Below are 21,961 nucleotides of genomic sequence, written 5' to 3'. Positions count from 1 at the left end.
GGTACCTATATATACAATGGAATGTGACTCAGCCATAAAAAAGGATAAAGTTTTGCCATTTGCAGCAACATGAATGGACTTGGAGGGCATTATGCTAAGTGAAATAAGTCAGACAGAGAAAGACAAAAACTGTATGATATCCACTTATATGTGGAATCTAAGAAATACAACAAACTAATGAATAAAACAAAAAAGAAGCAGACTCACAGATATAGTGAACAAACTAGTGGTTACCAGTAGGGAGAGGGAAGTGGAGAGAGGCAATATATGGATGGGGAAAAAAGGGTTATTATGGGATTATGTAAAATCATGTCTGTTAAACTTTTGAAAATTATAAACCACTATAGAATTTAAACAATCTTTCATTCAATAAAAAAATTTGATATTAAGTATTAAAACTCCCTTCCATATCAGTATAAAGGAATATTTATCAAGATCAAAACATAAAACAAATTTTATTAAACAGTTTCTTAGCTTGATTTATAACTTTTAAATAATTTAGACACATGGTACGTGGGCCTCCATTTGTACTCTGGCTTGAAGCCCCACCAGGTTAAAGGTAGGCCTACTTTCATGTGTTTAATTTTAAAGCTTAGTAAATTAAATTCTTTTAAAAAGTCTCTCTCTCTTTTTCTCTCATATGTGTATGTGTATATTTATATAAGAAAGAGCCTAAAAGAATATGCAGAAAAATGTTAACGTGGTTATCTCCTACATGGGTGGGATCTGGGGTGATTTACTGTTTTTCTTCTAGCTTATTTGTATTTGTTAATTTTTTGACAATGAACATGGAATGGAACACTTATGTAATTTATTAAAGGGGGAAGGTGAACATTAATCAGGACATACCTATGCCCCCCAAAATAAATAACCTTGTATCCTACTGGGTATGGTCAGGGGAGGCAACTGAGCATGTGAAGCACACTCTAGTTCTGCTACTGATACATACTTTCTGTGAAAAAGAACTGTTGGGGGCACGAGAAGGTTTTCTGGGCAGACAGCTGTAAAAATACCAAGACACTTTTATCAGCCCTGGAACCAGACATCTTACAGGTCAAACTGATTTCAGTAAGTAGAGTGATGAAGGGCACATAGAAGACCGGAAAAATTTCTGCAGCATTGTTTCTCAAGCCCCAGGGTCATGACCCCTATAGGGATTACAGAAACCGGAGCCAAGTTGCTGGATGCCCCCTTCCAGGGACTCCACTAGTCCCTGGGACTCGAAAGACCATCCACAATGCCCCTTTCTCTTGATCATAACAAGAACTAATTGTGCTCAGTTGCTCACAAAATACTTTGCACACATCATCTGATATGACTCCTACAGCAATTCTGTCTGGCCTATAGGATGGCTATTTGCTAAGGAAACTGAAGCCCTAAGAGATTCAGGTGCTCAGGTGTGCTCACAGCTAGGAAGTGATGCAGCTGGGACTTAATTCCAGGTCTTCTAACCCTGAGTTAATCCTAGGCAGTCAATTCCCCATTTGTTCTGCCTACTCTTGCCCAGCACCAACCCAAGAAATCCTCACGATAGGAACTTGGTTTTGTTTCTCCTTCACTTCATAAAAATCCATCACATTCTTTCTTTCCTTCTGCTATCCACACTTGCAGCCCAGAAATGTGGGAAAGTTGCAGCAGAATAAAAATGCTGAGAATCATGACACTTGGGCATCGAGGTCCAGCAGTACTAGATGTCATTAAGCTCCCAACTGAGGAACAGAAGTGGTTTTATCAATGCTTATTATCAAAGGGTTTCTAAGACACTCTTACTCATATTTCTGTTAAACTTTTTTTTACTTTCAAAGCACTTCTATGTGCATCTTCCCGATCTTGTTATATAGCATCTTTTTCGTATGGATCACTGACGGGCCACAGAGAGGTTAAGGACTTCCTCAAGTCATGGAGCCTTCAAGAAGCACTTCTCTGTCTGTGAGCAGCAGTGTGTATTAATGTCTGTTTGCCTACTGAGACTGATGTTTATTTGAGCCCTCAGTCTGGAAAAAGTTAGCAATGCAAAGGGTTAGCTCCTTAACAACATTAATGTGATTTACCTCCCCGCACCCCTTCCTGGCAATAATACCACAAAAAAGATTCCAAAATGGCTGACACTTACTGTTCAGAAGACCACTTTCCTACTATCCATCTTCTGCCTCACAGTCCTTGGCAGGAGTCCCTTTCGTAGATCACAATGTTGGCACAGGGCCAAGAGATGGTGTGGTTGACTCATAGGTCACTGTGGTTTATAAGAAGTCAGCATAATAAAAAGGGAGGCAGATCTGACATCACTGGCAAGGGAAGAATTTGAGTGTTGTACCAAGTGAGCTAATTACAGCCAGCTCTGACAGCACGGGAGGAGAGAAGGCCTTGCTGAACAAGGCCAAGCCCAGGGAAGGAGAGGTCCACAGAGAAGCCCAACTACTCTACTAAGAGTTTGCAAATCTCCTCAGAATTGACATTAACTTGTTATTTATCCCCAAGTCAAAGGGAAAAAACAAAATCTGTTCAAGTGAACTCCTTATTAACCACATTCTTAACCAGTGTGAAGGAGTAGGTACTTTATAATAAAGTCATGAGAACACATACACAAACACACACACAACTGGTTTCTAAATTGGCTTCGTTGAGAGCTGCATATCCTTAGGAAAAAGTACCTCTTTGTCCACTAAGCGACTGCAATTTAAAAAAATAAGAAAAGAAAAAAGTGTCAAGATAAGTTCAGCTTTTATAGTCCATGTGGTGAAAACCTAACGCAGCTACAATTATTATTAGACCTTGGTCTGTGAAAGACTCTGTAAGAGTTAAAAGCAAGCCAGCGCTACCTTCAGCCCATAAGGGATTACTCTTTTATTAGCATAGTCTTGGGATTAGTGGAAATGTCTATCTAATGAATGCAGCTACTGTATTTGAGCACATGCCTGAATAAGCTTGTTGATTGAAACCTATCTATTTATAAGCACTTCTGCACGTTGTGAAAAATTCATCTCTATCACCACAGCATGGCGCCCACCATTTGAATAAAGGCTCTTTGCCATTTCACTATAGAGCCTGTTGAATGAACAGGGAGAAAGGAAGTGTGCTGCATCCACCTAACAGGTTTTACTCCTCACTCTTGGCCAGTAAAGTCGTTACCTTATCTAAACAGTGATTTAGGTTAATGTGGATGTTATACAAACAGAAATGGGGAGAAAAATACTTTTCATCAGACTCACCCAGGGTTTTAACCTAGCAGACTTACCATAATTTGGAGAAATTGTCACAAATAGCCCAAACTGGCCAGACCTCTGCTTACGTCACAGTCTGGAAAGCAGGTGGATTTACAACACATACTCGGTATCACTTCTTTACGTTTCTGCTTGTGAAAGCACACTAGGAGGTGTCCAACAGAAGCAAGCACAGCATGAAGAGAAAAAATAGCCTTGATGCGTAATTGAATACATCAATGCTTTCAATGTTAGGGGTCCTCACTACTGTACAGAGGCTCCATTGGAGGTAAGGCCAAGCTCTCCACCCCTACGTGGGAACCTCAAAGTCCATTCTGGGATTCTGCCGTTCTGAACCTCACCACTCCACCCACCACTCCTCAACATACACCCCAAGGCTCTGTTTCCCAGACTCAGTGCCAGCTCTCTAAGCTTCCTGAGTTTGGGGTTTGGGTGTAAAGAATAGATTTCTTATTCCCCTGGGGTTTATTTTAACTCCTCTGCAGTTAAGGTCCCTGTTTACTATACTGCTTCTTTGGAAAAAGGTAAAGACTTCATAAAAATTTTAAGGCAAAATTATCCTAAATCATCTTAACAGACCACAGACGATTGTTAACTGAGACCTCACAGAACTTCTCTCCTTGAAAAACTTTATAAACAATGACAGGCAAACTTCCCAGGTGTCCCACTGTTAGGAAGAGAAGATTGAAATCAGCTCATCATTGGAAGCTTTTTCTAGTCCCCACATAGCAAGGAGAAGGAATGCAGGCTTTAGCAGTCTTGAATTCTCACTGTTTCTCTTTCTGGAGCTTGCGAACGTTAGCTTCCTGGTGACACCACAACCCTATCTGGTGCTTGGTGAGAGCCCAGCAGCTTGCAGCAATTAGTAGTAGTATTCACGCTCTGGGAATTCAATAAAGATTAGAGGATACCATCTTTTATATTTTTCTAGTTGACAAAGCAAAAAAGTAATTCTGAAAACAAATGTTTTAATACTAAAAAACCACAGTTGAAATTTATAAAAGATAAGGCGTTTGGAAAGAGCAAATATTTAAATCATAATATAGCAATACGAAGCACCAAAGACTCTACGGGAAATGAAACGTAGCTGTTTAACAGATACTGTTACTGCCTCTGCAGCTGGGTGAAAGTGCTTTGAGAGATACTAAGAATTTGATGGGAGGTACTATTATCACAACACTCATTCTACAGATGAAAGAATCAAGCACCAGAGTGTGAAGTACTAAGTGTTAGGAGGTGGTAGAGACGAGGTTTTGACAAAACCCAAGCTTCTCCTACTTTACTGTAGTACCTCCCCACACACTTCCTTCAGTTATGTTAAACATTCACCAAAGTAAGATTACACAATGTAACTAATAGGTCTAGACCTTTAAAAGACTGCCTCTAATAGCTCTTTTGTGAGATCATTTCAAGAAAACAGAGGTGTAGGGCAGCTTCCTGGAGACTTTGGTCCAGTATAGCATTTGAGAACAGGACTGGAAGGGAATAATCCTTTTGTGACTTGGTTTGTGACAACTCACACTCACCAGTGCCATTCTACCTTGAGCCCAAAGGAAAACAAACTGAGAATTCGAAATTTCTAAAACTTGGAAAATTTTCTTCAATATTCTACTCGATTCCTGAAATCTTTTCTCTTTTCAGTATTTGTTTGTTATCTACTGGGGTTCACAACTAGGTACTGATAAAAGAGTTAATCTTCAAACTTCGTTCCCTCCCTCCCTCCCTCCCTCCATCCAACCATCCATCCCATCCATCCATCCATCTACCCACCTATTCCCCAATGGCTTCCATAAAAGATATCAGTGGACATTTAATGTTAACTCATGCTATGATATAATTTTATTGGTCTTTCTCATAGTTACTGTCTCTGTAAGAGAAACTGCTAAGACATACATCAACTGTTTTTTAAAGGCTAGTATGACACTAGAAAAGAGAAGCAGGTGGTTGAGGAAAAGAGGCACTGGCAGGCATTCATAACCAAAATTCACTGATGAAAAATTTTTAAAACTTTTTTAAATGTTCAGAATACTTACATTTGTGGATTATGTATTTTTAAATTCCCAAAGGCAGTAGAAACTCACAAAGCAGCAAGGAATAGGAATTATTCACATTTTATAAATAAGAACATGGAAAACAGCAAGGGTCAAATGACTTATACATGGGACCCAACATTCAGCAACCCAAGCCAGACCAAATTCCTTACTATGACTTTTGTAGTAAGATTATTAAGCTCAGCTGCTGCCTTCAATATTTGTTTCCAGACATTACTAAGAAAACATTTTACTTTGGCATTTTTGTAATATGGCACCATTTATAGCTGTCTTCACTCAGAGTAACCTTATTAAACAACCACCTTTAAGGGCTGGCAGTATATATAATGTGGAGGGTCAGCCTGGTTCCTAGTGGCTAATGGCTCAGTCAAAATTTGAGTTGTATCAGTTTTTTCATGCATTTTCTTATTTAGAAGTTAGACCATACCCACGGTTCTAATTCAGCTAAGCCTATATCTTTCTAACGCAAATACAAAATCTCAAGAAGTGTAAAGGTTTCCATCACTGAATGTGCTCTTTTATCACTTTTTGGATAATACATCAGCCAACCAAAGAATTCCACACACTTGTAGTGTACGATTTTTTTTTTTCCTGTTTAGACTTTTTCCAAAGAATGATCTAATTCATTTTAGGCTGAGAGAGAATAAATCCCATGCTAAAAAGTATAACTTGTTTTGCTCTTTGTGCTAAAATATTGCAAAAATAATAAAAATAGTGAATTCAATGGTAATTAGCCTAAAGAAAGAGGGAAGGAACGTTTTATTTAACATATTTCAGAAAGTTCAAACATTTGGAAAAATCACAATAGCAAGAACGTTAGCCATAAAAGAGGAATTTATTTAAAAAAAAAAATCAGTATGTTGTGTTTCAGATACACAGGTATAAGAGAAATTTCAGAAGGTGAAGCACCTTTTCCAGAAACCGTCCCCAGGATGGTCAATACTGATTGCGAAACTGGTTGCTTAGGTCTTGAAGCTCTGTTACTAAGGCATCCATAGCTGCTGTTTCATCAGCTAACTCCTGGGAAACTTTTCCACTTGCAATATCTGTAAAAAGTTGCTGCGACATAAAGAATAAAGCAGAACTATCAAAACAAAGAAAATCTCTTTAAAATAATATACAGAATATAGAATTAAAATTCCCTTTTCATAATAATACCACAACATTATAGCAGCAACTGGTGTTTGTTCTGTTCACCATCCTGGAAATGTATAAGCTGCAACAATCAAACATGCCTGAACTTGTGAATTCAAATGAGCTCTGTTCTTCAGAATGGTTGCCCTGAATACTGATTATTCGTTTCAATGTCATAAGATGGTTTTTAGATAAACAGACGTTATTCATCCAAACAAACCAAATCTATCTGTTGTATATATAAGCGAAACAAATATCCTGATTCATATAAATCATATCCTTTATGCTAATTATTTGAAAATTAATTATGGCTTAGGACTGAGGTCACAAAGATTATCAATTTTCAGTAAAAGCAAAAAAGCTCAGCAAAATAAAATAAAAGCACCCTCCAAAAAGGGAACCCTCCTACACTGTTGGTGGGAATGTAATTTAGTGTAGCCATTATTGAAAACAGTATGGAGATTCCTCAAAAAAACTAAAAATAGACTTACCATACGATCCAGCATTCCCACTCCTGGGCATATATCCAGAGGGAACTTTAATTTGAAAAGATACATGCACCCCAAGTTCATAGCAGCATTATTTACAACAGCCAAGACATGGAAGCAACCTAAATGTCCACCGACAGATGACTGGATAAAGAAGTTGTGGAATATTTATACAATGGAATACTATTCAGCCATAAAAAAGACTAAAATAATGCCATCTGCAGCAACATGGATGGACCTGGAGATCATCATTCTAAGCAAAGTAAGCCAGAGAGAGAAAGAAAAATATCATATGCTATCACTTATATGTGGAATCTAAAAAAAAGACAAATGAACTTATTTACAAAATAGAAACAGACTCACAGACATAGAAAACAAACTTCTGGTTACCGGTGGGTGGGAAGGGGAGGGAAGGAATAAATTTGAGATTTGCAGACGCTAACTATATACTATATATAAAACTAGAAACTATATGACTAGATACTATGTACAAAACAGATAAACAACTAGTTTAAGCTACATAGGACAGGGAACTATATTCAATATCTTGTAGTAACCTATAATGAAAAAGAACATGAAAATGAATATATATATGTATATGTATAACTGAACTACTATGCTGTAAACCAGAAACTGACACAATATTGTAAACTGACTATACTTCAATAACATTTTTTTTTTTTAATTTAAAAAAAAAAAGCTCCCTCCTTCTGTAAAAGGAATTGCTGTGGGGGGCATATTGCAAAACACTTCAATAATGTTACCATGGCTGAAACATTCTGGAATGCCACTCTAAGAACTGCCTGCCAAGCCAGCATAGGCGCCCAAGAAAATCAGCTTCAGGATGGCGTGTGTGTGTGTGTGTGTGTGTGTGTGTGTGTGTTAATCAAAACTGTAATTTACTCAGCTTACCATATCTTTTTCATCAGACCTGACTAGATGATTTGTTCACCAAAATCAAATTTACCATTGAAATATGGCTATATACTACCACAGATGATACTGACAGATCTTCTAAAGAGGGAACCTGGAAGATGTTTTGAAGATGGCATCATGACTGGGCTAAGGTTAGAGTTTCTCATAGTGATTCATGGAGCAAAAAACAGTCACCTGAGTGCCGAACTTCAAAAACATCTTGTAAAGCATTGCCACATGGCTGTGTAGCCACACGGCTGTGTAGCCACACCTTGCACAGCGTTTCACACAAATTGACATACCAACTGCTGCGATGTGATCAGTAGAGAAAACACCTTTGAGGAAAGTAACCTGGACTCACACAGCATGTTTTATTTTTAGTAAGAATTATGGGGCTGGGGGGCAGGGAGAGTACAGCTCGGTGGTAGAGTGCATACTTAGCATGCATGAGGTCCTGGGTTCAACTCTCAGCACCTCCGTTAAAATAAATAATAAATAAGTAAATAAAAACCTAATTACCACCCCTGACACACACACACAGAAGAGAATTACAGTGATTGCAAATCATCATAAATCTGTATCACTTGCTATAAGGTAAGGACGAAGCAGAGAGAAACTGAGGCTTAGAAAGATGGAATAACTTGCTGAGGCTCACATAGGGTGTGAGTGGTAAATCTGTTCCATCTGCAATCCCCGATGCACTGCCCTCATGCCTCCCCTGCAGCAAATCTGTACAATGACAGGGTGCTGAGGGCCAAGCAGTCACTCTGTCCTGGCCAAGCATGGACGGCACGACTTTAGGTGAGTCTCTAGGTTCTACGTAGGAGTTTGTTTCCACGAAGTCCTGGGCCAGGCAAGAAAAAATGAGCAATTCATGCAAACCAAGCCTGCTATTTAACAGTTATCTTCATTCATTTTCACTTTTAAAGTGTTGTGAAAAAGTGTTCTTTTGGAATGCAGTTCTGTTTAGCAAACCCAATTTGTTCAAAAAGTAGAACAGGTATATGATTTACTTACAAAATCAGAGATTCCGAAATATTATATGCAAAAAGGTGCTTTCAAAAGAGGTGTTGGGAAGCAATTTTTCCCATTTTTGGATAATCCAGTTGAGATATAATGAGAACAAAATGTACACACAGATGATGTTCTGAGGCCTCATTTTCAATGTTGGGGACTCTCCCACAATATGAAAGGATGGACAGTATAGGTAAGACTATTTAAGTCATACAAGTATAGGGTCACGTAAAATTAATACATTACAAGAAAAAGCTTTGTCCAGAGATAGGGAAACTTGCGGAGTACATCCTGAAGAAATAAACCATTATGGGTAGGTTAGTGATCTCACCAAAACTAGGAAACTAAGCTCCCAACTCGGGAAGGAGAATCACTGAAAAAGTCTACTACACTGACTTTCTTTGAGAGAGCTCTTGCAGCTTTCTGAGAGACACATAATTCTGAAGTTGTACTGCCCAGATGGGAGGAAATACAGTTCCCCTAGGTAAATTGAAGAAATCTGGTTCCAGCATGCAGATTAATAAGGACAGAAAAATGAGTTAATAATCTAAAGAGGTAAAATGATGCTCTGATCTGAAAACATCAGGCATTAACAAAAAATGCACACTCTGGGAAGGCTTTCACACATGTCCGGAAGCCAGCTTCACACGTCACACACTTGCTCTCAGAAGTGACTTAAAATTAGTTTGCAACCCAAGTGAAGGCAAGTAAAGATTAGAAAATAAAGTATAAACTGTGCTAGAAGTTATAGTCTTCTAAATTCTGCTTGCAGAGGTATACTTGAAACCCGGCTGCGTGGTAGAGTCAGCTGGGAAGTTTACCACAGATTTCTCAGGATCTGTCCCAGACCTGATCTGTCACAGGTAGAGACCTAGAGTCCAGTCTTCAAAAAAGCTTACTTGGTGATTGTCGGTTGTCCCAACCCTAGCACTGGTTCACAGGCTGGTATTTGTAAACTCACAGAATATGTTTTAGATGTTAAGCTAGAGTCACCCATTTTTGTCGAATCTATATACCACCTCCTTAATATCTGTCTCTAAATCAATTTTTTTATTTAAATAAAAGTCTTTTTTAAAGGAAATACTAGAACACTACTCTAAATGGAAAATAAGCAATAACGTTCATGAAATTGTAGGTTTGATGTACTAGTTCTACTTTTTCTGATATGCACTGAAATAAATATATATTAAAATCATATGGTTATGGGGGAAAGGGGTTGAGGAGGGATAAATTGGGAATTTGGGGTTTGTGGATACTAATTACTATATATAAAATAAACAACAAGGTGCTACTGTATAGCACAGGGAACTGTATTTAATACCTTGTAATAGTCTATAGTGAAAAAGAATGTGAAGAGGAAGACATATGTGTGTGTATGTAACTGAATCTGCTGTACACCAGAAATTAACACAACATTGTAAATTGACTATATTTCAATTAAAAAAAAATCAAACGTTTACCCAAGTGCTGCCAGTGGTATCTAAGGCACACTTTGGGAAAAGTGATAATATTGTTTTAATTTAACTTACAGAGAGCATTAAGAGTTGGATTATAAATATTAATTTCAAAGACTCCTAAGTCACTCACGTGTAGGGTGGTTTAGCCACTGGGTCAATGATACCCTCACCAGGACAATGAATCACCTGGGGGCGGATATCTAAAATACAACATGAGCCTAAAATCACCCCTCACGTAAAAGAAGAATTAAGAGCAGCTGATTGATACCAAAGACCTTTTACTCCTATGACAATTTTAATTAATTCCCATTTCACTCTCACCTTTGCTTTAGATAACAAGCCCCGTAAACTAAGTCGAACTGAAGAAAGCACTTGTACAGCCTCTTGGGGATTGGATTTGTTTTTACTGCATTTTATAGCCACTGAAAGACAAATATGGGGAAAACATCTGTTAAAAATGGATAATGATAATTTACAGGGACAAAAATGAACTAATTAGGCTTTCATGGTAACAGACTTCAGAAATATTTCTACAGGGAAAATTTTCATTTGGTATATGGGACATAATTTATGTGCAAGAAGGATCATTTATTGCTAAAAGGAGAATTTTGAGTAAAATGGTGATTTTTGGTGAGTGACAGCTTGTTGGGAAGAGACTCTGAAGACACACATGCACGTGCACGCACACACACACAAAGCTAATGAAATTAGGCGAAGAGACACTAGGGCTAATTGAACACAAGAGAGCAAAAACAGATGCGGCACGTCTTAATGTGGCTTCCCTCAGACTGAGTCTCTAATGAGGACTCTCGATTGCCAATGACACCAGCCAAGGAAGTGACACGCCAGATATTTACAGCTCAATTCTTACTGCATTTTCACACTCAGGGTTTACGTCACCATTCTGGAAGAAGTGATATCTACAACCTAGGTGCCTGCCTTTAGGGAACATGACCACCATCAGGCTCTAGGGTCACGAGCCACATTTGGCATCCATTAGGAAGGAGTGGGGGAGACGTCAGTCACTCGTTCCCAGCAACTCTGCCTCCAGCATTCTGGGGAGCTCATTTTCCTAAAACTTGGAATTATGAAGAGGTATAACCCTCCCTAGCAGAAGGCCCAGACTGCTAATGCTTTTTAAGAACAAGCGAAGAACTTTGTAAAAACATAATGCCTCATATTTCTCCCCTGATTTGTTCGTTTTTGTTGTTCTAAATTACGCTCACTACAAGCAGACCAATAACCAGATCCTATTTTTAAACTACACCAAACAGCGCAACAACTGAAGTCTACTTAGTACCCTGTATCTTAGAACGGGGATCGAAAACACACTTCTTTTTGAATGCAAACTCTTATCTGTTGGTGGAGGTTGCTTGTGCCTGGCAAAATACTTTTGTCAGTCCTTAACATCATCCACGGCTGGTGAGAACTCTGTTTGACATTCTTATTCCAAAGTAATAATTAGACCTTGAAAGGACGCATGGTGATCAACAATGTTACACTCATTTTCAGAGGGCATGGGTAACCTGGAGATAGTGAGGATTACGATGTCTGTGTCCCTTAACAGAGGAAGGTAGTGACTAGCACAGCTGTGGTGCTGGGGCTACTTAATCCCTAGTAACACATCAGAAACAGCCGTGAGTCTGCTTTCACTCCTTCATCGTCAGAGAAAAACAACAACAACAAAAAAAAAAAAACAAAAAAATAGAGCAAACAGACAAACACACGCTCTATGAGTCCTTTCCTCAATCCCATTTCCAAAAGGCATTAGAGAGAGACAGAGAGAACCTGCTGTTTCAAATCATCAGGAAATCCAAGACAGACATGCTTCCTCCAGGCAGACTGTAGTTAAAATGCACAACTGTTATTTTAAAAGTTTCCGGATGGCAAAGAAAGAAAGAACTTTTGCCCACTCTTTCCCAGAAAACAGAAGAGCAGAGACTGTAAATGCATACCCTCCAGACAGAACGATGGGTACACAATGACAACACTGTTAGAGAAGGCTCTCCAACACTACGTGGAGACTGCAGTGTCTTACCAAGCTTTCTGAAGCACATGGTTACTCTTAAAAATAGCAACCCAAAAGGGAATCAATCATGCGAGATTTTTTTTTTTAATGTTATATTTCCTTTTCCAGAATTGGGGGAGGCAGAGAAAAGTGATGGGGAGAAAGACAAAAAAGAGAACAGAAATAACAGAGAAACTCAGCTCTTTCTTCGACACAGCACTGGAATACAAAAGCAACACAGAAAAGGTTAAGATTCATCTTCCTCAATCTAAAATATCACTAGAAAGGAAAGGAAAGCATCCACTCAAATATGCTTAAAATGTTGTAGGAGCAGGAACACATAATTCATTAAAGTCGAAGGGAAACTTAAAAGAACGGACGCTTGTTTTTCTCCAAGTATTGCCCAGATGAGGAGGAAAACAGTACCCAAAATAGTTTAAAACCAACTTTAAGATGCAAAATGAAGATTTGTCCTAGAGTACTTCTTTAGCCTGCATATTTATATTTGACAGGCTTAACTGTCACTTAGTGATTACGGAAAATACCTTGGCTTTGACTGTTACAGAGCCTGCTGTTCACAGAAATGTTTAGGGTTGGCAAGTTGAAGTAGATCAGATAAATTCTTCAAAGTAAACTGCACCCTGCTATGACTGTGTACATAATATACCTTAGCACGGGTTTCCCCGAACAGAGCACTGTATCCACAAAGACCAAAGGCATCCAGACTGAACTCTGCCTGAGCCCACCTACCAGGGGGTCAGCACAATCCCAGCCATCCTAGACCATCCCTCCTGGTCTATCAGCCATTATCTCAACCTTTTCTACACGAAATTTCAGCTCTACAGAGTTTAACCTCTACCTTGGCTGTTGAGGGGTAGGCAGCCCAGGAAACTGGATATCTATATGCTTTTGTCAATGATATCAAAGCCCATTTCTAAATTGTCTGAATATTCTGTGACTTCTTTTGAGGCAAAGTTAAACTTGATTCTTGTTCTTCATTTTTCTCTTTTTAGTTTTGAGTTCCTTATCATACAGCTCAGATCCTCTACCCCAGAAAGAACAGAGTGGGGGTAAGAAGGTTAAGATACTAACATTTAAACCACCTGAAAGATACTGTTAAGTGTTTACTATGTTTTTACTTATTGTCCGTAACAACCATGGGTAGAAATTATCCCCATCTTCCCGATAAGGAAACTAAGGCTCAGAGAAGTTAAGTGATGGTGACCCCCAGTCACCTAGTTGGTATGTGGCAGAGCTGGTCCTGGAGCTTGGGTCTCCCTGATTTCAATGTTCTACCCTTTTTATTGTCCCTCGCTGGCTCGCTATTTGGTGTAACTATTAGTTGCAGAACTTAGAGGCGGACTTTAGGATAGGTTCACAGTCCTTGTGATTCAGTTCTTGACACTGTGGCTTCATTACTTTCTTTGCATTGCGTTCTCAGGGCATCACACACCCACATTCAAACATAAATATAAAAATGCATTACTACCTTTCACTAGTGTACTTTTCATTAATGCTGATAATTAAAAGCTGCCTTTATCTGGAATATATTTACCCAGCAGGCATACAACTTTGTATGTAAGGTCATCCCTCCCCTCAAATATTGCCCACTAAATTTCCCAAAGATATGGAATAGATTGTATTTTTAAAAATTTCCCTTGTACATGCCATAGCTCTTATGTATATTGCTATGTACCCCAGAAATCTATGTATTTTTATGGATAAATATTTTCATTTAAAAAAGAAGAACATGAGTCAGGAAAAGTTAAGACTGTCTTACTACTACATCATTAGTGCAAACAGACTGTGTGAAGTGAAGGTCAGATACAGCTGTAAAGGTATTTCATATCTCTAAAGCTTCTAACATCTGTCACTTGTTCAAACAGCATTTAAGCCTCTATCCTATTTCTTCTTATTGCTCCAAAGTGTCTATTACACATTAGTTGGTCTATAAATGTTTGCTGAATTAAATACAACAATTTCAATAGGATGAAATAATCAGAAGTTATTTGGAATAGAACTTTGCTTCTGACTAATACTTTTTCTTATCAGTAAAAATCCATTAAAATATGCTAGGGATATCAAACATCACATCAAATACCATGTGCAAGTCCTAAGGCTCTCTGAACCACTTCCTTAAATGACGTGATATCTTTCTCCCAACCACTGGACTGTGTGTCACACTTGTACGCCTTAGAGAGATACTGGAACGCCTGAGGAAAGAAAAAGAACAACATTCAGAATCATGAGAAGAATTCACATTTCAGACTCTGTTTCCTGGGAGTCATATGGAACCAATTCCAACTTGAAAAGCCAGCCTCTGTGATACGCAGCACAGTCCCTAATACTCCCCTCAAAGGGGCACAGCCAACAGCAGTGAGCAAGTAAAAGAAATCAAGTGGATGGATCTGGACAGAGACACTTCCCCCCAGTAGAAAAACAGAAACGCTTAGTTTGGAAATCTGTAAGAATTGTACATATTTCCTGAGCACTTGTAGCCATCAGTCTAAAGACCAGTTTAGAGAACCAGGTGAGAACTTGGTGAAAACTCTGAAATTACTGGGAGGTATGTAAACTCACAGACGTTTAAGACACTCTCTTTCACAACCCCGTACTTGTAGATTCCTGGGGGACAAGTCACGGGTCAGAGAACTCAGAGTACCCTTAATTCCTCATATGCAAGAGACTACGTAATTCAATAAGCAATGGAAGGACAGAAAGTAGGAGCGTGCGCACGCATGCACGTGAGTATGTGTCCTGTTGCGCTGACAGGGCATTGGTGGAAGCCAGCTGGGTGGACTGAGGGCGGAGAGAACGGCTAAGAATCCCCCAGATTAGCTGTACTGTGGCTAATTCCAAACTCACACAAGAAGTACATTTGATTTGTTGTGGGTGTTTCAGAAAGAACACAAACAGTGAGCATTCCAACCTTGGAAAGTCTGGAGGCGCCTTTAAGCTCTAAGATAAGAGGCATTAACTTGAAGGTAACGGGTCTTCCACCACACTTGTGAGAAAGGGGCAGGGCAACCTTTGTAAAATATTTTATGTTTAGATTTTAAAAGCTCTTCTCCTATATTCTTATCTAGCTCCCTTTTCTTTTTCCCCTTCAGAGTCCCCATGTCGGATTTAAACACTCCTTTGTCCTTGTACCCTGCCTACCTTAGTCTTCAGCAAGGAGCCTGCAGAAAGGGGCGCAGAGAGAATAACAAGAACCAGCTGTTCGCTGCAGCTCTGGATGGAGAGCGGGTTAAAGAGACCCTTTTGTGAAAAACAGAGAACAGCTATATAGGAAAAATTCACAGAAAGAAAAAAAGATGAATGCTTACAAGTCTTAGCCTGTCCACAATTCAGAGAGCTTATGTTAAACACTCTGAATCACAACTGAAAACTTGAGCATATTAATCTCACCTTTCAGATTATTACAGTCTTCCACCAACCATCAAGAGAGCAGATCCACTACACGTAGGTTCAAACACAAGGCAGGAGCCCCGGAGGGCTGAGGAGGGACTTACCTTTTCATTTTCATCAGGCTTGTCACTCTGCCCATTTCCATACACTTGGGCGTACAGCCTCCAGATCTCTCCATCATTTGTCACTCTTGAAGTTACTCTGCCAAGTAACTCCTGCAGCTTTCCTTTGAGGCTGGTTGCGACATCTCCACTATGGTCAGTCATCCCATCCTTCACTGCCCTGACCAGAATTTTAAGGACCTTAAAAAATGCACAGAAGAAACTAGTAAGCTAGAAACAACCAAACAATAACAAAAAAACAAAGGGCTGCCCTCACCATCATCAAAGATGATGATTGAAAACCTTGTCAGGCGTGTAAGAATATCGCCCTCCCACTTTCTAAAAACAAAACAGTCGGGCCATCCTGAACCAGGCTGGAACCGCATGCTGCCCACCTCTCCTGGTGCCCCTTTTCCGACTCCTTGGAAGGCTCTTCTTCCGCAGGGCCCTACGCTCCATGCTCCTCTCCTCTCACTCTAAGTGCTCTCTCTGACCGATCTGATCCACACCTGCAGCTGCAAAGACACTATCACCAAGTCTACCCAGTACTGTCAGCGCAGCTCCAGCCCTACTCCTCTCCGGAGCCCCAGGGTCGTGCACCTCAGTACCTTCCCGGCATGTCCTATCAATATCTCACACTCCATCTGTCCAAGAGAGAAACTTGGATCCCAGATCCCTCTTCCTCCTGTAGTCTCAGGGCCAGTGACTTGAGTGTCAACCCAGATTCTCCACTCCCTGGGTTCAGCTATGTGTAACTGACTTGATTCAACATTCCCAGTGAGTCCTGAACCCAGCTCTCTTTTAGGTCGGGCTGTTATTTTCCACCAGGACAGCAGGGATAACACTCTAATTCTGCTTAAAGAGATCTTGGCCCTTCCTGTTGAGTGACAAACTGCTAACGCATGTGTCGTAGGCATGCAGGATTCCCAGAAAGTACCACCTGTCCTTCCAACTACCCCAGCCGCTCACCATTTGGCAACTTCTTGGCCATCTTGCTTTCATTAGTCTTTACACATTCTACCCCAGATGCTTTGAATGCTGATAGATGAATTACGTTGAGCCTCACTTCGAGTTACAGTGTTATGACAAGGTACATCTGTCATATCTATATTAGGCTGTGTATCTCAAGGCTTCCTGGAAGCACAGAAAGTGCATCATCAATCATCCACTCTTGGGATGGGAGGACAGCAAAGACACCAGGATCCACCTAAGAACTAGCTCGAAGACAGTGTGCTAAGACCTTGCTACTCGGTAGGGCCCCTGGACCGACAATACTGTAAATGCAGAATCCTGGATGGAGGTGTTGATCCAACTCAGACTGAGATTCTGCATTCCCAACAAGCTCCCAGGTGATGCTGATGTTGATGGTCCACGGACCTCATTTTGAGTGGCAAGGTTCCAAGAGACAGGGTGCCACACCTTTATTCTTATTCTGAACTTCAGGGAAGGGACCACATTTCATCACCTTCTGTCACCAGTATCTAACATCGTGCCTGGAACACAGACTGATGCAATAAATACCCGTGCCTGAAACAAAGACTGAATGAACACACCTCTTTCAGAAAGTGTTGCTGAGAGAAATGCAACCAGTGTGACACCTTGCTCTGTCTCCCCATAGAGTATCCTGATCCAGGCCTGAGATGCAGCCAAGGAACTGAGGCTCCTCTGGCCCGTGAACATTTTTGAGAATGTGAACTCAGACCCATGGTCCTAATTACACACAGGGATAAAAATGAGTAGGAGAACATTCAATTGTGCTTTTTTCTTTTTTGATGGACAAGGTAAATTATCCCTGCCTGTAAATTCATACTACAATCCAACATGTATAGTTTTAAATCTGAAAGTCACAATGCAGGAGAAACGGTATGAATGTGCACTACCTGTTTTAAGTAATCATTCTATAAACATTTCAAGGATTAAAATGCTTTGAAAGAGTGGTCTATTGAAAGAGTTACTAACATGTACAGATGAAGCATACTAAATTGGTAAAATTCTTTGCTTTTTCTGGGATCTCACGGTTGGCCCAACATCCTAACCCCTCACTTTACCCTAGATGCATAGTCACGGGGGATGAGAAATCTTTTGGCCTTCTTGCCAATAAAAATGGAGAGCTGCAGTGCTGATGTTTGATAGGGGAAAAGCTGGTGAAGTGTGTGTGTGTGTGTGTGTACCGGGGGGTGTATACAGGGAACAGCAGAAGGGTAGGGAGGTAGAGTGCTTGTGTGTTGGGGTGGGGGGCAGGGTAGAGTGAAGGGAACTGTATGTGTGGCAGACACCAAAGTCCTCTACCATAAGACCTTGAACAGGAGAGAAGGCAGGAACAAACTGGTGTTTATACTCCCTATTTGACATTCAGTGGTGCTGGGTTTGGGCCTAAGAAGAGTTTTACATGGAGAAACAGATAACAGAAGTTATTCATGGCCATGGCAGGTACTGCCTAAAGGGAAGGGAACATGCTGGGTAAGGGTCAGGCTGAGGACTGTCCTAAGGAACACAACATTTAAGAGGAAGGTAGCTGAACAGAGTTCTAAGCACTAAGAAAAGGTGGCAGGAAGTGATGTAACAGAAATCAGAGAAGGAGAAAAACAAGGAGAGTCCATCTACAAAAGATCAGGACTGGAAGATTCTGCTGGATTTGGCAAGTACAAGGGTGACTGACTATAGCTAGGGCTAAAGCCAGAACAAGGAGGGCAGGAAAGATCATGATTTTCAACAAAGAGACCCACAAAGAGAATCACATGAAAACCATGAAAAGTATTAACATCATAAAAAATAAAAACCAAAAGATATCCCTCAATTACAGTATCCTGTAATACCCATTATGAACATAATTTGCATAGGCATAGAGTGTTAACAGAAAATATTCACTTAACCAGAAATTGTAATATAAAAATATTGGGAAGATAAGAAAGTGGAAATGCTGGTATATGAGGATTAAATACTTATCCACCTAACAGGAAGCCAACAGATAATACCTAAAATTTGTTTAATAAAAAATAGCCATATATAATTATTGTTATGAAATATGGAAGTGTGCAAATGACAAAAGAAATATTAAAGGCTCTCTCACCACTGGGGAGAAAGGTCTTGAGGAGGGGGTTGTGGTGAAGCAGGAAATTGCTATATTTTGTCATAAGCTTTATATTACTACTAACTTGTAAAAACTATATGTTACGTGTTATTTTAACCACACCAAAATTTAACTTAAAAATAGAGAAAAAGAATAAATACATTCAAAGACTGGCAAAGAGGAAACAAAAAAATGACAGCATGCATGAATATTCACTTACTAGATTTTAAAATTCTGTCTTTGGTGTGTGTGGGCAGAGGGGATGGGAGCAGGACTAAAAGTGGACTGTGAGGGCTTTGAAAGGCTGGTAAAGTTCTGCCTCACACTCTAAGGGTGGATCACACAGGTGTGTTCCCATCATGAAAATTGATGTTTACTTACGACCTGTGTACTTTTCTATATGTATGCTGTATTTTTTTTTAATTTTTAAATATTTTTAAACATTTTTAATTGCTTTATAATCATTTTACAATGTTGTGTCAAATTCCAGTGTAGAGCACAATTTTTCAGTCATACATGAACATATATATATTCATAGTCACATTTTTTTCTCTGTGAGCTACCATAAGATTCTGTGTATATTTCCCTGTGCTATACAGTATAATCTTGTTTATCTATTCTACAATTTTGAAATCCCGTCTATCCCTTCCCACTCCCTGCCCCCTTGGCAACCACAAGTTTGTATTCTATGTCTATGAGTCTGTTTCTGTTTCGTATTTATGCTTTGTTTGTTTGTTTTTGTTTTTTGTTTTTTTTTTTTAGATTCCACATATGAGCGATCTCATATGGTATTTTTCTTTCTCTTTCTGGCTTACTTCACTTAGAATGACATTCTCCAGGAGCATCCATGTTGCTGCAAATGGCATTATGTTGTCAGTTTTTGTGGCTGAATAGTATTCTATCGTATAAATATACCACAGCTTCTTTATCCAGTCATCCGTTGATGGACATTTAGGCTGTCTCCATGTCTTGGCTATTGTAAATAGTGCTGCTGTGAACATTGGGTGTCATTTTGAAGTAGGGTTCCTTCTAGATATATGTCCAGGAGTGGGATTCCTGGGTCATACGGTAAGTCTATTCCTAGTCTTTTGAGGAATCTCCATACTGTTTTCCACAGTGGCTGCACCAAACTGAATTCCCACCAGCAGTGTAGGAGGGTTCCCCTTTCTCCACAGCCTCTCCAGCATTTGTCATTTGTGGACTTTTGAATGATGATCATTCTGACTGGTGTGAGGTGATACCTCATTGTAGTTTTGATTTGCATTTCTCTGATAATTAGTGATATTGAGCATTTTTTCATGTGCCTATTGATCATTTGTATGTCTTCCTTGGAGAATTGCTGTATTTTAATAAAAGTTAATTAAAAAGGTATTTCCTGCAATTAAGAAAGCCCCATAAACTGAAGGAAAAAAATAAGAGTTATTAACATTAACAAATGGAGCTAATGTGTAATCTTAAAAGTGGGTGTAAGAGTGGTAAAATTATTTTTAAAACTATTATAGTAATGTTATAATTTACCGGTTAATAGCACCATTTTCCTCCCTCTGACTAGTAAGTGAGAAAAATCACACTCTAGTTATCCAGACTGACTACCAAAACAATAACTTTTACCATACTTTTAATCCTTCTTTAGAAAATAGATATTCGTAACTTAAAAAGAGCAAAGGGTGTTGTGGTAGGATTTCTTTAATAAAATGAATCACCAAGAATTATGATTTTCTCCTGGATAGTCTATGAAGTTTACCTGCATTATACTTCTTTGCATCATCAAAAGTGAAAAAAAATTTTTTTAAACAGGTAAATGTTTTTATCTACTGTAAATTGGGTAAAAATACGATTACTGAACCCATTAGTAAGTTAAAACTATAAATTACTAAGTATTTAATAAGTGGCTGAACGGTAGATATTGAAGTTTAAGAATTCAGAGGTGAACAATTCTTGGGGAAACAGGATCCAAGATATGGCCACTTGGATTGGTTGCTCATATGGAATAAGATTAAGGACAAAGAACTTTAAGTCCAGTGTAAAACCAAGTCCATCTACCTAAAACCTTTAAGTCTCTCTACCTAAAACCAAGTATTCAAGAACAGTTAGATCTAGAATGGAGAGGAAGATGCATACAGCCAGTTGCTGAAGTCCACCATGAACATGGGGGAGCGGCTAGGAAGCTGGTAAATAGCAGTAATGAGGTCAGATCAGATCTTCCATCTGCTACATCACAGAACTGTTCTATCAAGGAGTCAACATATATTTAAAAAGCTTCAAAACTATAAAGCAGCATAAACCTATAAACTACTATGCTTATCACTGACCCTCAACTTCTTTACTCTGTCAGAAGGGGACATTGTTGGCTACTCATTATGTGCCCCAGTATTTCCTTATGCTTTAAAACACACTTAAAGAAAAACAAAATCTACCATGTGGTAGCAGCCTCTGATATGTCCCTACCACCTCCGCTGTGAGTACTCACTACATGCTAAGCTCCATGCTAAGCACGTGTCCAACATGATTTCATGGAGTTCTCACTGTAACCCTAGGAAGCAGGTACTTTATTATCCCTCACTTTACAGATAAATTGAAACACAAGAGGCAAAATGAATGTCTCAAGGGCATAGGGCAAGTGAGCTCTGGAGCTGGTGTTTGAACACCAGTGATTTTTGGACTCCTGAGCTTCGAAGAGGATGAAGGGAATACAACAATGACGGCAGGTAACACTCATATACACAGCCCTTCCTACGGGCTCTATGAACACAGTCCTGCTAACAGTCCCAGGAGGAATGTGCTCTTGCCATTTGCAGTCTGCAGGTGGAGAAAAACTGGAGCACAGAGAAGTTAAGTAACTTGTCCAAGGTCACATACCTAGGGAAGGGGGAGTTGGATTTGAACCTGCAGCTTGGGTCCAGGATCGTGCTCTCCAGCATTCGCTACATTAAATTATAAAGCACAGCTCCTTACTCCTCTGTTGTTCCTTCCTTTCTAATAATTCTTTCACATTAGAAAGATCTGCTCTTTTGTGAAATATGTATGCCAGTAACTTTGATCATTTCATTACAGTTTCTTTGCCAAATCTTGAATCAACTGAGTCAGACAGGTT

General features: G+C 39.5%; 1 protein-coding gene across 3 annotated transcripts in view; it reads right to left on the bottom strand.

The window, feature by feature from the left end:
* Positions 1–6,088: 6,088 nt before the first annotated feature.
* TTC27 (tetratricopeptide repeat domain 27) overlaps positions 6,089–21,961 on the bottom strand; it is a 144,014-nt gene continuing 128,141 nt past the window's right edge. The window contains exons 17-20 of one of the 3 annotated variants that reach the window (XM_010967622.3): positions 15,801–15,998; positions 14,390–14,501; positions 10,602–10,702; positions 6,089–8,653 (exon numbers count right to left, since the gene is read on the bottom strand). In XM_010967622.3, coding sequence (XP_010965924.2) covers positions 8,390–8,653; positions 10,602–10,702; positions 14,390–14,501; positions 15,801–15,998 — 675 coding nt within the window. In that variant the 3' untranslated portion in view covers positions 6,089–8,389. The remainder of the gene's footprint in view (positions 8,654–10,601; positions 10,703–14,389; positions 14,502–15,800; positions 15,999–21,961) is intronic. The other 2 variants (XM_010967623.3, XM_045504787.2) reach the window with 2 other exon arrangements.

The sequence above is a fragment of the Camelus bactrianus genome, chromosome 15 (genome assembly GCF_048773025.1).
Source record: "Camelus bactrianus isolate YW-2024 breed Bactrian camel chromosome 15, ASM4877302v1, whole genome shotgun sequence".
Classification (NCBI taxonomy): Eukaryota; Metazoa; Chordata; class Mammalia; order Artiodactyla; family Camelidae; genus Camelus; species Camelus bactrianus.
This window is presented reverse-complemented; position numbering and strand designations above follow the sequence as displayed.